This window comes from Zingiber officinale, chromosome 4A, assembly GCF_018446385.1.
Source record: "Zingiber officinale cultivar Zhangliang chromosome 4A, Zo_v1.1, whole genome shotgun sequence".
Classification (NCBI taxonomy): Eukaryota; Viridiplantae; Streptophyta; class Magnoliopsida; order Zingiberales; family Zingiberaceae; genus Zingiber; species Zingiber officinale.
The window spans coordinates 151,887,886-151,900,598 of record NC_055992.1 but is presented as its reverse complement, the minus strand read 5'-3'; the positions used below and the strand labels follow the sequence as shown (position 1 = coordinate 151,900,598).

At 37.1% G+C, this 12,713-nt stretch overlaps 1 protein-coding gene and 1 pseudogene across 1 annotated transcript; both read right to left on the bottom strand.

Moving 5' to 3' along the window:
• Nucleotides 1-4,447: 4,447 nt before the first annotated feature.
• Nucleotides 4,448-10,045, bottom strand: LOC121971720 (annotated as a pseudogene).
• A 144-nt stretch (nt 10,046-10,189) lies between these two features.
• Nucleotides 10,190-12,713, bottom strand: LOC121971719 (29 kDa ribonucleoprotein A, chloroplastic-like). Its single transcript, XM_042523123.1, has 4 exons — nt 12,270-12,713; nt 12,046-12,147; nt 10,770-11,066; nt 10,190-10,418 (listed from the first exon to the last, which is right to left on the bottom strand). The coding sequence occupies exons 1-4, from the start codon at nt 12,648-12,650 to the stop codon at nt 10,356-10,358; spliced, it is 843 nt and encodes a 280-aa protein (XP_042379057.1). The 5' UTR covers nt 12,651-12,713; the 3' UTR covers nt 10,190-10,355.

The following is a 12,713-nucleotide window of genomic DNA, read 5'->3' as shown; positions in this document are numbered from 1 at the left end:
GGATTATGTATTGACGAAAGTTTTGTGGATCCGACGGTCCTTTATTACAATTTATTACAATGCTATGTTGCTGCTTCTTCAGTTGCCATTTGATCTCATCTGTGCAGTAGAATCTTTTCCGTCTCGATGGATCTTGCTGTTTATATGTTTCGGCCATAAAAGTTTTTTTTTTTTTTGGTAAATATCAAATGAACATCTTTTTTGTTTAAAAATGAAATATGAATTTAAAATTTATGATAATTTTAATTGAAATTGTTGACAATTTCAAATGGAATATTATATGTAATAATTTATTTACTTTGGATTTAAAATTGATAGGAAAATTATAAAATTATTTTAAAAGTATGGATGGATTTCAATTATCTTGTAAAATATATTTATTTATTAAGTAACCCATTCGATTATTAATTTTTTTATCCACATCATAATTATTTTGTATGTTTTGATGGTCGAATTTTTGTTTAAAATGGCAAATATGCAATTACTATCTGAAAGATTAAATTTATCTTTTCAATTTGATTTAGTTTATAGTTTAACTAAATTGAAATTGAAATAATTTTTTTGATTATTTGGTCAACCAGAAACAAGTCAAATCGATTCAGTAAAAGAAATTAAAACAAATAATTCTTCTAGCTAATAAATAGTGCTATGAGTCTAGATTCAGCTCAATTGGTATTGTCAACCAAATTAAGTAATGGACAATCCTAATCAGTATTAGAGAGTAGAAGATCTCCTCACGAGCTTAACCGAGTTAAGTTTTATGATGCTTAAAATTATTTAATACTATAATTAAGTGAAGTCGAATCTAAAATAAATATTGAAATGATTATTCAAATTTAACTTGATTTATTTTTTTATAAATTTGAACTTATTTAAAATTTGTTTATTTTCATTCAAGAAATTTATTTGATTATTTAAAATTTTTATTAAACTTGATGATATAAAATTATTTATTTATTTTTTTAAAAAATATTTATTTATTGATAAGAATTTTATTAATAAATATGATTTATAAATTTTATTCGTTACCGAATTCATAAATATTATTTATGAATAATTTATAATTTTTATTCATGAATATTAACTAATTGAACATATATATATTTAAAGTTATTTGTTTGTCATTTAATGATCTCATATCGAACATCAAATTTATTCATAAACATTTGATTCATTTATAATCTCATCTTATCATTCATATGAATGATTAATATTTTATCTCATATTCCAATTCATAAACTAAACAGTCTTTCTGTCGAGTAAATTCTAGGGTTAATAACTTTAAGCCCCCCTTATTTTATAGCAAGTTGCATTTTGCCCCCCTCTATTTTAAAAACTACACTTATCCCCCCCCCCATTTTGACATGAAGTAAAAAGGGGGGAAAAAAGTAAATGACCAAAATAGCCCTAACCTAAATCAGACTTCTAGAAGAAAATGAAAAATAAAAAAAATCCCACAAGACCGTTGAAAGCTTAACCTTAATAAAATTTGATTTATATATAGGCCCAAAATTTCACTTGTTCCTAGAAAAAATATCCTCACAAAATTCATACATGCATTACCAGTATAAACAAGAGAAAAATAGTAACTATAAAAGGGATAATCAATTAAAAACTCATTTTACCAAATAAAAAAGAGTCAAAATTTTAAATTAATGAATCAAAATTAAATGAAGATAGAACAAATCATTAAAAATTAAAATGAAGACCCTTTGACGATTTAGAAAAAAAAATTACCCTTTTAATTTTTGTCCAAAAGTAAATTTTCATTTCAAAGCAACTAAAAATACTTTTCATTTCAAAAGGGTGTTGTTTTGAAATAAAAATTTACTTTTGGGCAAAAATTAAAAGGGTGATTTTTTTTCTAAATCATAAATGGTTTTCATTTTGATTTTTAATGATAAATTTTATTCTATCTTCATTTAATTTTGATTCATTAATTTAGAATTCAGAGTTACTGTTTTTTCTATTATTTATGCCAGTGCAGTGCATATATGAATTTTATGAGGATATTTTTTCTAGGAACAAGTAAGATTTTGGATTTATATATAAATCAAGTTGAGTTAAGGTTAAGCTTTCACTGGTTTTGTGGGATTTTTTTTTATTTTTCTTTTTCGTGTAGAAGTCTGATTTCGATTAGGGTTATTTTGGTCATTTATATTTTTTCCCTTTTTACTTCATGTCAAAGGGTGATTGAGTGTAGCTTTTTAAATAGAGGAGGACAAAATACAACTTAATATAAAATTCAGAGGGCTTAAAGTTATTAACCCTAAATTCTATTCACATAATTTATACACATGCGTCTCATTCGTTATTCAAACTTTGTCTCTCTTAATTTTTTTTTTTCTTTTCGAGTGTTTTACTATGCACCACACTTGTGGAAACTTATGGCATGTTCTTCCCCTTGACTTCCGGCAGTCCCACTGTTCCACATGTCTCTCCCCTCACATGATTTGTCCTCTCCACCATTCTCGTCACCATCACAACATTAGAAATTGCCAAAGATTTGGGCACTTTTTCCTTGTCTTCCACCAAGATTCCACACACTCACCATAAACAACCCCATTCAACTCTGCCTCGCATTAAAAGGTTAAAACACAATGCAATAATTTTGTTATTTTTATGCAGGGACTGTCTTCTTCCACTGTCCGAGCCTTTTATATTTTCTCCAGGACCAAGTTTGAGTTGGTGCACTGGCATCCCTGCAACTCTTTACTTCTTCTCTTTCATTTTTCCTTTGTACTCAGTCCTTTTTGCTCGAGATTGTCGATGAAGAGATTACTCTTCGCAGCGTGGTTTAAGTGATCTCTTCGTGCCGCCATTTAATGCTGGTCCTGTCGATGAGCTGCGTGAGGAAGATGATGAAGAACACTCCAATTTCCTATAAAAACAGGAATGTGAGCTACGATCTCGGCCAGTTGGATTTTTAAAAGGCACTGTATTCCAATTTACCTTTTACTCAATTGTTCCTTGTTCAGTTCTTGCAGGAGGCCATGCAAATGATGCATCACTGAGACAGCTTGAGACTGCAAAAATGAGAGGCGCAAAGAACAAGAAGAAGACATGGATAAGAGCTCTCTCCCAGCTGTTCTTCAATTGCAGACATACGAAGAAGAAGAAGAAGAAGAGTGAGGAAGAGGAAGAAGAAGCGCCATTGAAGGCCAAGGCATTGAAGCTTTCAGGAGTAGAGAAGAGGCCATGGCTATCAGGTTCATTTGGTGAGCTTCGCCACAAAATGGGGTTGTCTTCTTCTTCTTCTTCAGTGTCTCTCTCTTTCTGCTTCACCCCTGCAGAGGCAGGAGAGACTGAGGTGTCCTACAGGAGCTTGGGGCACCAGAGCCATGCCATTGGAGCTCAAGCTTTTGGACCAATCTATCTGGTGACATAAGGCAGAAGATACATGTCAGATCAAGTGCAAGAGAATTCAATTTTAGGTTCTTTTCCTCGTGTTTTTTCTGAACACTAAAGTTTCCACCTGTGTTAGTTTGATCTGAGGTTCAAAATCTTAAATCGTGCTAAAGTTTCGATTTTTGATTGGAAGATTGGAAATTATATTATTTTGGTATCGTGCCGATGCTGTTTTGATACATGGTACAGGTAATGACTTAGAGTTGAAGAAGTAAGAAGATGAAACATAAGAAGAAGATATTGTCTTTGCCAAACATAGTTTTAAATCTTGTATCATGCTTGGGAAACGAAATGAAACATATTGTAACACTAAATTGTCAAAACTTATGCCTCCTTCCTTTTCGCCTTCTTCACGGATATCATGTATCATAGCGTTGACATGATACTGAAACAATTTCTTTTCAGCCAAAAATTTAAAATTTTGAACCTTGGTGACGAATGATATTGAGTTTCAATGATTTACTAGAATGTTACATTTCAACTATTTTGCCTAGCACAATATAAAATTTTAAATCATGATTTCAACCCTTGAAACCTTATTTCCTTTCTAAAGCTAGATCAGACCGGCGAAATAATGACTATTTTTTGAACCAAACTTGAATGGTTCGAGCAGCAAAATCATGATTGTAATCCTTCGGCAAGGTTTTTAGAACACTAGCAAAAAGGATAGTTTGGTGTAAGTTTTTGTTAACGTGGGATCCTGAAAAAGTATCAGATGGTCTATTATAGATTGTCTTGATTTTAACATGTGATCTCATGGTTGTTTTAGAACACTAGTGTTTTTCCAAAAAAAAAAAAACTAGAAATTTGAAAATTCAGTCCTTCAGTGCAGTGAACTAAAATTGAATGCCACATTGATACTTTTTTCAATATGAATTCTAGATTTAATGCTTGGTTCCGAGTTGGGAAGGGCACATTTAGTACAATAAACTTCATTGAAGTTTAATGAGTTTGGTATGGATATTCAAGTTACCCTAGAACCCTAAACCCTAATGAAACCTAAATTGATGTCAAAACCACCAATCCACCAACCTAAAACTTAGTTAAAGCATATGTATCTCCATTCACTGGTGCAGTGTTGATTATTTGTTTACAACTCAAAAATGGCGCACAACTCTTTGAAAACTAATGGCATCAACTCAATTACATCACAAATCCACATAAATGTTCACTGCTCTACCAAATTCAGAATCTGAAACATCTTGTAGCCTGTCAAACCAATTGTTTGTTGTCGTCGGAATCACAGTGTGTGGCCACCTTGAATAAGGTCGATATCTAATTTCTTCAATCTCACTAAGGATTCGACATGCACCCTTTAGTGTGTGTATTTCTCCCAACCTGCAAGTGATATTAAACATCTGTTGACCATAAGAAACAAACTGAAGGAATTGTTATGGAAGTCAAGGATTAGGCTACAACATTAAGTCATTAACCTTCCTAGTATCAGTCTTGGTTGCAGATTTTGGCTTGAACTTGGATTTAAAAGTTTCGGTATAATTCAGAAATTAACATGTTGAGAGTAAATCTGTTAACCTTACTATTTCGGCACGCCTCTTTGCCTGTTCAGCGATCAAAGAGGATCGTCATCCATTGTTCACGATATCAGAAGACACAAGACCTTGCAAGGATTGCTGGGAGATCAACCATTGAGCCTCTCTATCTTGCTTTCCAAAGCTCTTTCTACTAGTAAAAGCAGTCTGTAATAGGCAATGACATAATTAATTTATCGACTCTTGCTATCAGTCTCTAGAGTTTACAATGTAGCTAGCAGTAAACATCTTGGCAACAAGAATTTGGCTACAAAATTTAACTGAGTTTGTTACCTTTCTATCAAATAGCAGATTCCATGCTTCTCCACTGAGAGTGTATCGCACGGTGAACTTGATTATATCGAGAGGAAAGTAGAAAACTACACTGTAAATCCATATCACACCAGCCCAGCCCCAGCCTATGCCACTTATGGATGCAAAACTTATATGTGCATAGACTGCAATCAAGGTGGCAACCTGCACACAGTGTAAAGTTTATGGATATGTTGATCAAACCTTTCGGTCAAGCTGAATACTAAAAGATCAAATAGAGGCGAGTATTCTAAACTAGTCATATACAAGAGAAGTAAAAAGTATGGTGAATTAGTGACTGAATTCTAGGGAACTCACCAATTGAGCTACAACAAATGCACACATCAGAAGAGTGCCCGGTCTCTCCAAAAACGACCAACCATGACTGCGTGTGATGAATATAAGAGCTTGACTAATGATGCTAACTTGCAGATATATAGCAGAAGACACTTCTTCAGTGTTCCCACATAGAGATCGAACTTTGAAATGCGTCTGTTGTCGAATAAGAAATTCATGGGAAAGGGTTGAAATTAAACTGAAGCTAAGCTTGCAATCTAATGATGGTAAGAAACAATCATAATACCTCAAAGAAGCTAGTCTTGATGATAGCCCAATAGAAAAGAACAGAAACTAATGCTAGATATGTCCCTATAACAATGCTTGTAGTAAATATCTCTTCTAGCTTCCAGCTATCAGGGTGTTTCGATGGCTTCACATGATCCTTTGATATCGTCATGATGGTCCCTGAAAAGAAAAAAAAAAAAAAAAGCATACCATTTAGGGGGAACAGTTGAATTGGTGATATTTAAGCTCGAGAAAAATAATTAACTCTTTACCATCATTCAGAATGGCTATGATCAAAACCATGAAAGGAGGGAAATCATATTCCCATATCAAAGCAAGTAGAACAAATCCAAGCTGCAAAAGCTGCAAAGTATGTAGGATTAGGATTTGATCACGCATATGAATTCCTTCATATTGACATGAGTTTGCTTACCACTATACGAATTGTTATGGAGACAGCATAAATCTGCAGTTTAGAAATAAAGACTATGATGGCATATGTGGAGTATAGTAAAGAAATTGATTGGAGGATCACTTATTCAAGCTTCTTAACTGTATAGTTGTTCATTCTCTGGAAGATGGCTCTACTGGTCAGGACAGCACTTATAATGACACTAAATCCAGGCTCTGTAAGGACGATATCAGCGGCGCTCCTTGCAGCATCTGTAGAATCTGATACTGCTATTCCTATGTCTGCTTTCTTCAATGCAGGTGCATCATTTACACCATCTCCTATCATTCCACACACATGCTTCTTTTCTTGGAGAATCTTCACAATCTCATACTTATGTTCTGAAATAAGAGAATGAATGTGCATTAGAACTTTCTTACAGGACCTAAATTTTATTTTTAGTCGTTTTAAAGAATTGCATTGCAGTTTCTGGCGCATTACACTGGTGGAAATGTGGTTCATGAGATTTCAATAGCATTACAAATCTTGTTTCAAATGGGCAGCATCCAAAAATACCTGGAAAAACTCCAGCAAATTCATCTGCTTTTTCGATAAGTTCATCTACAGGAAGAGCATCATTTTCGTCCTTATTACGACCAAACAATGACCAAGAAGGATACATGTTAGTTCCCATTCCTAGGCATCTGCCGGTTTCTTTAGCAATGGCTAGTTGATCACCTGCAGGAAGATCTATCTGCCTTTAAGCACTTAAGAATAACAGCATCAATTCAGTGTACACTGAAAGCTGTTAGGCATCATTTGAGAAGTAACGAGTCAAAACTTCAAATAAAGCAGCTTTAACTCAATCAAATGGCAGATATACCAGTAATCATCTTCAAGCAAACACCAAGGTTTAGAGCTCTCCGAATGGTCTCAGCGCTGTCGTGCCTAGGAGGATCAAACAATGGCAATAAGCCGCAAAAGACCCATGGATCACCTGGGCTCTCTTGCCTTCTCAGGAACAGCCTGGAATTTTGTATGCAACAAATCAAATTTAGCAAGCAAAAACTGTTTTTTGAGTTAGTAAAATGTGTGCCGGTTTTACCTGGAAAGCTACTCCAAGAGAGCAAAAGACCCCTTTCAGCAAACTTGTCAATGATTGCATGAACTTTTCCGACTATTTTCTCTTTATTGTGGCATAGATTCAGAATCTAAAGGCCACAAGAAGTTCAGTTTTGGAAGAAATTGACAGTCATGAAGGCACCTGCTCTGGAGCTCCTTTGCTAGCTCGATACCAATTTCCATCAAGATCCATGTATGTGATAGCAGTCCTTTTGTCCACAGGGTTGAAGGGGAAAATATGCATTTCAGTTATGTTTGAGCGTGCCTATTTTCAAAATGATTTTTGTTATTTCTCCTTGCAAAACTTTCAGTGGAACCATAATGCTACTTGAAGGATTTCTGATTTCACATGAAAATTGTGTTTCTTACCTCTTTAGGATCAGCAAGCATATTAACGATAGCAGTATCGATAGCATCCTGGTTTTCAAGCCTTGCGGCTCTTGCTGCAAGCAGTATAACCGTGTCCTTGTTCATGTCCTCACTGAACACCTATTGGATAAGAATTAGCAGTCAATAGCTACTATTTGTTCATAAACAAGAGAAGTTTTCTACCTCAATTAGATTCCAGTCGACAGTTGGTCGTTTAGTGTAAGTGTGCCAGTTTTGTCGCTGCAAAGAACATCCATTCCAGCTAGCTCTTCAATTGCAGTCATCCTCTTAGTGATTGCGCCCTGAAATCGACATTTTGGCGTGAGATAGTTTTTCAGATACTACAGCTTAAGCTCCAAGCATGTACCTACTGAGAAAGTCGATGAGACCCAATTGCAAGTGTTATTGATAGCACCGTTGGCATGGCTATTGGAATCCCCCCAATCAAAAGAACAAGAAGGTTATTGATTCCATTCCAGTACGAGCGGTGTTGGATCGGAAACATCACTATGATTTCAAGAATTATTCCAACAGCTATCGAGCATATACAGAAATTCCCAATTGAAGTAAGAACCTGAAAAATTCAGTTAGCCAACACTGAACATGACTAGCTTAAAGAAGAGGCATATGATCCTCTTTAATGGAGCTTTACCTTCTGAAAGTGCCCAACTACTTCGGTGGAGTCTACCAAAAGGGCTGTTTTTCCAAAGAAAGAGTGACTGCCGGTCGCAATTACGACAGCCTCAATCTCTCCTTGCTTACAGATTGAGCCAGAGAATACTAGATCACCTCTCATCTTTGTGACAGGAAAAGATTCACCAGTAAGAGCTGACTGCATCACCACAACAAAGCAGTCCTCACATTTCCATGGATCTAAAGAGCATGATAATGAAAGCAAAGGTGAAGTTATAGGAGGATCTGCCTGATCAACTTTCAAAGGATCTCCCTCAAGCAAACGAGCATCTGCAGGGATGATGTCGCCAAGCTTAATGCTGATGATGTCTCCTGGCACAAGAACAGCAGCATCCTTATCTTGCCACTGTGCATCTCGGAGCACCTATTGGTAACAATCAGAATTGACTAATGCTTTGTAGTAATCTGAGGACAGTTTTAGCTTGATGTTGTTGTTGGTGGTGGTGTTTTCTGTGTTACAAATCAAACTCAACAAGCATTCAGAACCTATCTTACACTTTGGAGCCAGACGAGCCATGAGGGCGGCGGCAGCATTTCCGGCATTGTTTTCCTCGAGGAAACTGATAGTAGAATTTATGATCAGAAGGCAAATGATCCCTGCAAAGTCTTGTCAATCTGGACACTGACCCTATAACCAAATGATCTTCTACTTGAGTCAAGAAGAGGCAATACGAAATTAAAGAAAAATGAAATGATCTGAGGCAACTCACTCCACCATTAGCCAGCACAATCGCCATCACTGCTGCAGCTTTCATGACCCAAGACAAGGGGTTCCACATGAAACTAAGGAACTTCAAGAACTTGTTTTACTGAATTCAAATGAACCACTAACTATGATGATCTTGAAATGACAACAATGAACAAGCTTTATCGAACTTACAGATTTCTCCTCTAACTTGTTTAGTCCAAAAAGCTGCAGTCTTGCTTCTGCGTCTGCTGAAGAAAGTCTAGCTCCGGATGTTCTTAGTTGTTCAAAAACATCCTCCAAGGGCATGTGTTGCTGTAATCGACACTTAAGCAAGCCTGAGGGATATCTTTGGCCGTGATGCAATTTAGAAAATGATTACCAGATCGATCGAGTCATGTATAAAGTTTCCAGGATCGAGCAATAGCTTATCAAGCTCATCCATTTCTGAAGTACTGATGTTGGCTTCCCGCTAAATTCTGCAAAAGAACACATCTTTGAAGCACAAGTATAAAAGAACACTGATTTCTCTCGGGGATTTTGAAAGTTAATCCTCTGGAACTTGGGATTTCTGCCGAGGGAAGGTGAAAAGAGAGAGTCCCTAAGCCAGTGGCTGCTGGTGCAGTTGGAATGGGTCGGCGGTTGACCGGAGGGTGGCCCTTCCCGCCACTCCCTCCAACGGCTCTTCAAATGACTTCAGCAGTCAAACCTACCCTTCGGCATGCAAGCAGTATCAGCCGGGCCATGCAATTTCTTCATGCGTTCTTATGTGAATTATCGATTAGTGATTTGACCCTTTTTTTCTTTAATTCTATAATAATTTTTTTATTGAAGTCAATTGTAAATTCAGGAACGTTCGCAGGAAACAGGTGCCACCGGCATCCTCAGCCGGCCGCCAGATTCACTAACAGCGACCTCCTTCACCAACGCCGGCTTCTCCTTGATCTTCCCCCTTGCCAAAATTTCTCCGCCCTCAACATAAAAAACAATACCTTTGAATCTTCATGAACCCAGCAACCATTGACCTCCTGATACTCCATCTGCTTGGTGCTCGATTCCCCTGACAATTAAGGGCGCCAAAGCTTTTGAATGATAACAATGTAAAATGTCCAATAATAATAATAAGAAGCTGCTCTTGGGCAAAGCTTTCAAATGCAATTAAAGTGCAATGCAATGGTCATGACTCCACAGACAGACCACAGAGTCGAAGCTATCAGCAATAAATTTAACACACTTTTACTGATACTCGAAAAATCAAAACAAAAAAAAAGGGGGGAAAGGATCAATAGCCGCGCCTTGGCCTTGGTTCTGCTACCGTAACGCGTATAGATCTTCCATCCAGGTCCTGTGCCAAAAAGGAGCACAAGTCTTAATCTGATAGATTTGGTAGTACAAACAAGTAGAGGAAACAACATGAATCCTATGCCTGAACTATTGCGGGTTAGATTCATGGGTGTACAATCAGCTGTTGTGTATGAATACTTTGATCATAGGATTAGATTTCCTATGATCTTAATCACAGATGATGCTAATTATTGAGATGTTGGAGAGTGCTCTATATGATGTGCAATTTTTTAAAGCAAAGAAAAGGAAAATATGTGTTTGCATTAGTTGTGTATAAAACAAAGAACAAATCCTAAAAGAAGGATAAACAGACAATTTATCGAGGCAATAAATATAAGGAGCAGTGGCTTACAGCGCCGTTAAGTGATGTTATAGCATTGCCAACCTCCTTAGCAGAGCTATAGGTGACAAAGCCGAAGCCTCTCGACCTGCCGCTTTCCCTATCATAAACGACCCTGGCCTCTAAAACCTTCCCTTGCTCACTGAAAAGAGTTTCAAGAGACAAATCGTCAACACCCCATGAAAGATTGCCTACATATACTCTGTTTGCAGCTTCAGGGTTTGTTCTAGCTCGGGATCCTTTAGATGGGAATTCATCTCTTGGAGGAGGAGGTCCTGAGTTGACCCTCAATGATCTCCCTTCAAATGTCTGTTGATCATAGAAATTGCAACCATTACTCAACTTTATCAAGTCAACTCTTGCAAGAAGGCAAAAGCAAAGTCAACTTAAATGTGGGGTGAAAAGAACAAAAGAACCATCAACTGGACAACATAAAAAAGATAAGTTAAAAAAAGTGGCATATATGCACTACTTTTTAGGGACTCCAGCTTAACAAACACAAAGGCAATGAACCAATTGTCACACGAAGATAAGTTGGAATATCAACATCTAAGTAGGCAGGAGGACAAAAGCAATTTTACACATTCACCATCCACAACAAGACCAAGGGCAAGTGTTCAACAAGCTAAACAGTGAAAGGCCAAATTATCCATTATATCATTGAGACCAACAAGTGGATTTTACATCTCTAGCTTACCATAGGGAAGATTGACAATTTAAATAACAAAAGGAGAAAATAATAATGAATAGAAATATACTCTAGGCTACAAACTTAAACTGCCTGTGCAAAAACATCATTAACACACTACTATCCCCTAATAAAACAATGACAATGAGAGCAGATTATTATTTAGGTACTCCTCTGAATTCTAGAATCAGCTAAAGTTTATGCCAGTTGTTTCTTAGATTGTTTCAATACATGATAGGTACTCTTTATCACATCATGTTCATTCAATGTATGTACTCATAATTGCCACATTACCGTATCAAGTAGAAGTAAGAAATTCTCATATCTGCCAAATAACTCTGATTTAAGTAACTCAATTTTACTGTAGTTTAGCAGCTAAACGACTAACTACATGGATGCTATGGTGGTTGCATCAACTACTCTCAGTTACAAACTTGAGGAAGACAGCTGCTCAGTGGCACCCTCTCTAGAAATCGCATTAACAATATAAAGGTAGCACCAATTGTACTTCAAACATCACATCCGAGATCTTGATTTACATGATTAAAATATTTGGACCTTTCCATTGATGCCATAATGAAGTGTACCAAATTCACTTACATAACCATTAAACTGTTGAGCAGCTATTTCAACCTCCTCGATGGTAGACATGGTCACGAACCCAAACCCTCTGCTCTTTCCGGTTACCTTGTCATATATGACCTGTAAATGACCAGTAAGAACAATATCAGAAACTCTATTTAAAGTTTTGCGTGAGAAATTTCCATGAGTTTTAACTCAAAACCTAGAAAGTTGAGTCGGTCAAAGTAGAGTCTAGAGCATACCTCAACCATCTCAACATTTCCGACTCTCTGAAAGAGACCAGCGAGCTGGGAACTGTCGATGTTGAAGGGAAGGTTCCCGACAAAGAGCTTCAAGTCCGGCGAGAACTCCGCCTCTCCACCCGACAACTCGACATGCTCTTCCTGATCCAAGCCCGACGACACTGCCACCTTGGGGACGATCCCCGAGCCCAAGGTCGGCGCCTTTCGCAGGAAAGGGAGAGAGGTATAAGAGCGAAAAGAGACGAAATTGAAGCGGCCGACGGATTTGGGTGGGGCAAAGGAAAGGGAGGAGATAGCGAGAGACGAGGTCTGAGGTTTGGCTGAGGATACGGTGTGGAGTCGGGAGGAGAAGGAAGGGACGAGGGATGAGGAAGCCGCCATGGATTGGGGTTTAGGTGTTGATAAGACGGAGAGAGTAAGAGCGAGAAAGGAGATGAGACGGTG

Excerpts from the sequence above, each read along its gene's own strand:
- LOC121971719 (XM_042523123.1), bottom strand. The coding sequence starts at position 12,650 with ATGGCGGCTTCCTCATCCCTCGTCCCTTCCTTCTCCTCCCGACTCCAC. Across the intron at positions 11,067-12,045 it reads CTCAACAGTTTAATGGTTAT|ACATTTGAAGGGAGATCATT; the intron begins GTAAGTGAATTT and ends TATGATCAACAG. Across the intron at positions 10,419-10,769 it reads TAACATCACTTAACGGCGCT|GACCTGGATGGAAGATCTAT; the intron begins GTAAGCCACTGC and ends TTTTTGGCACAG.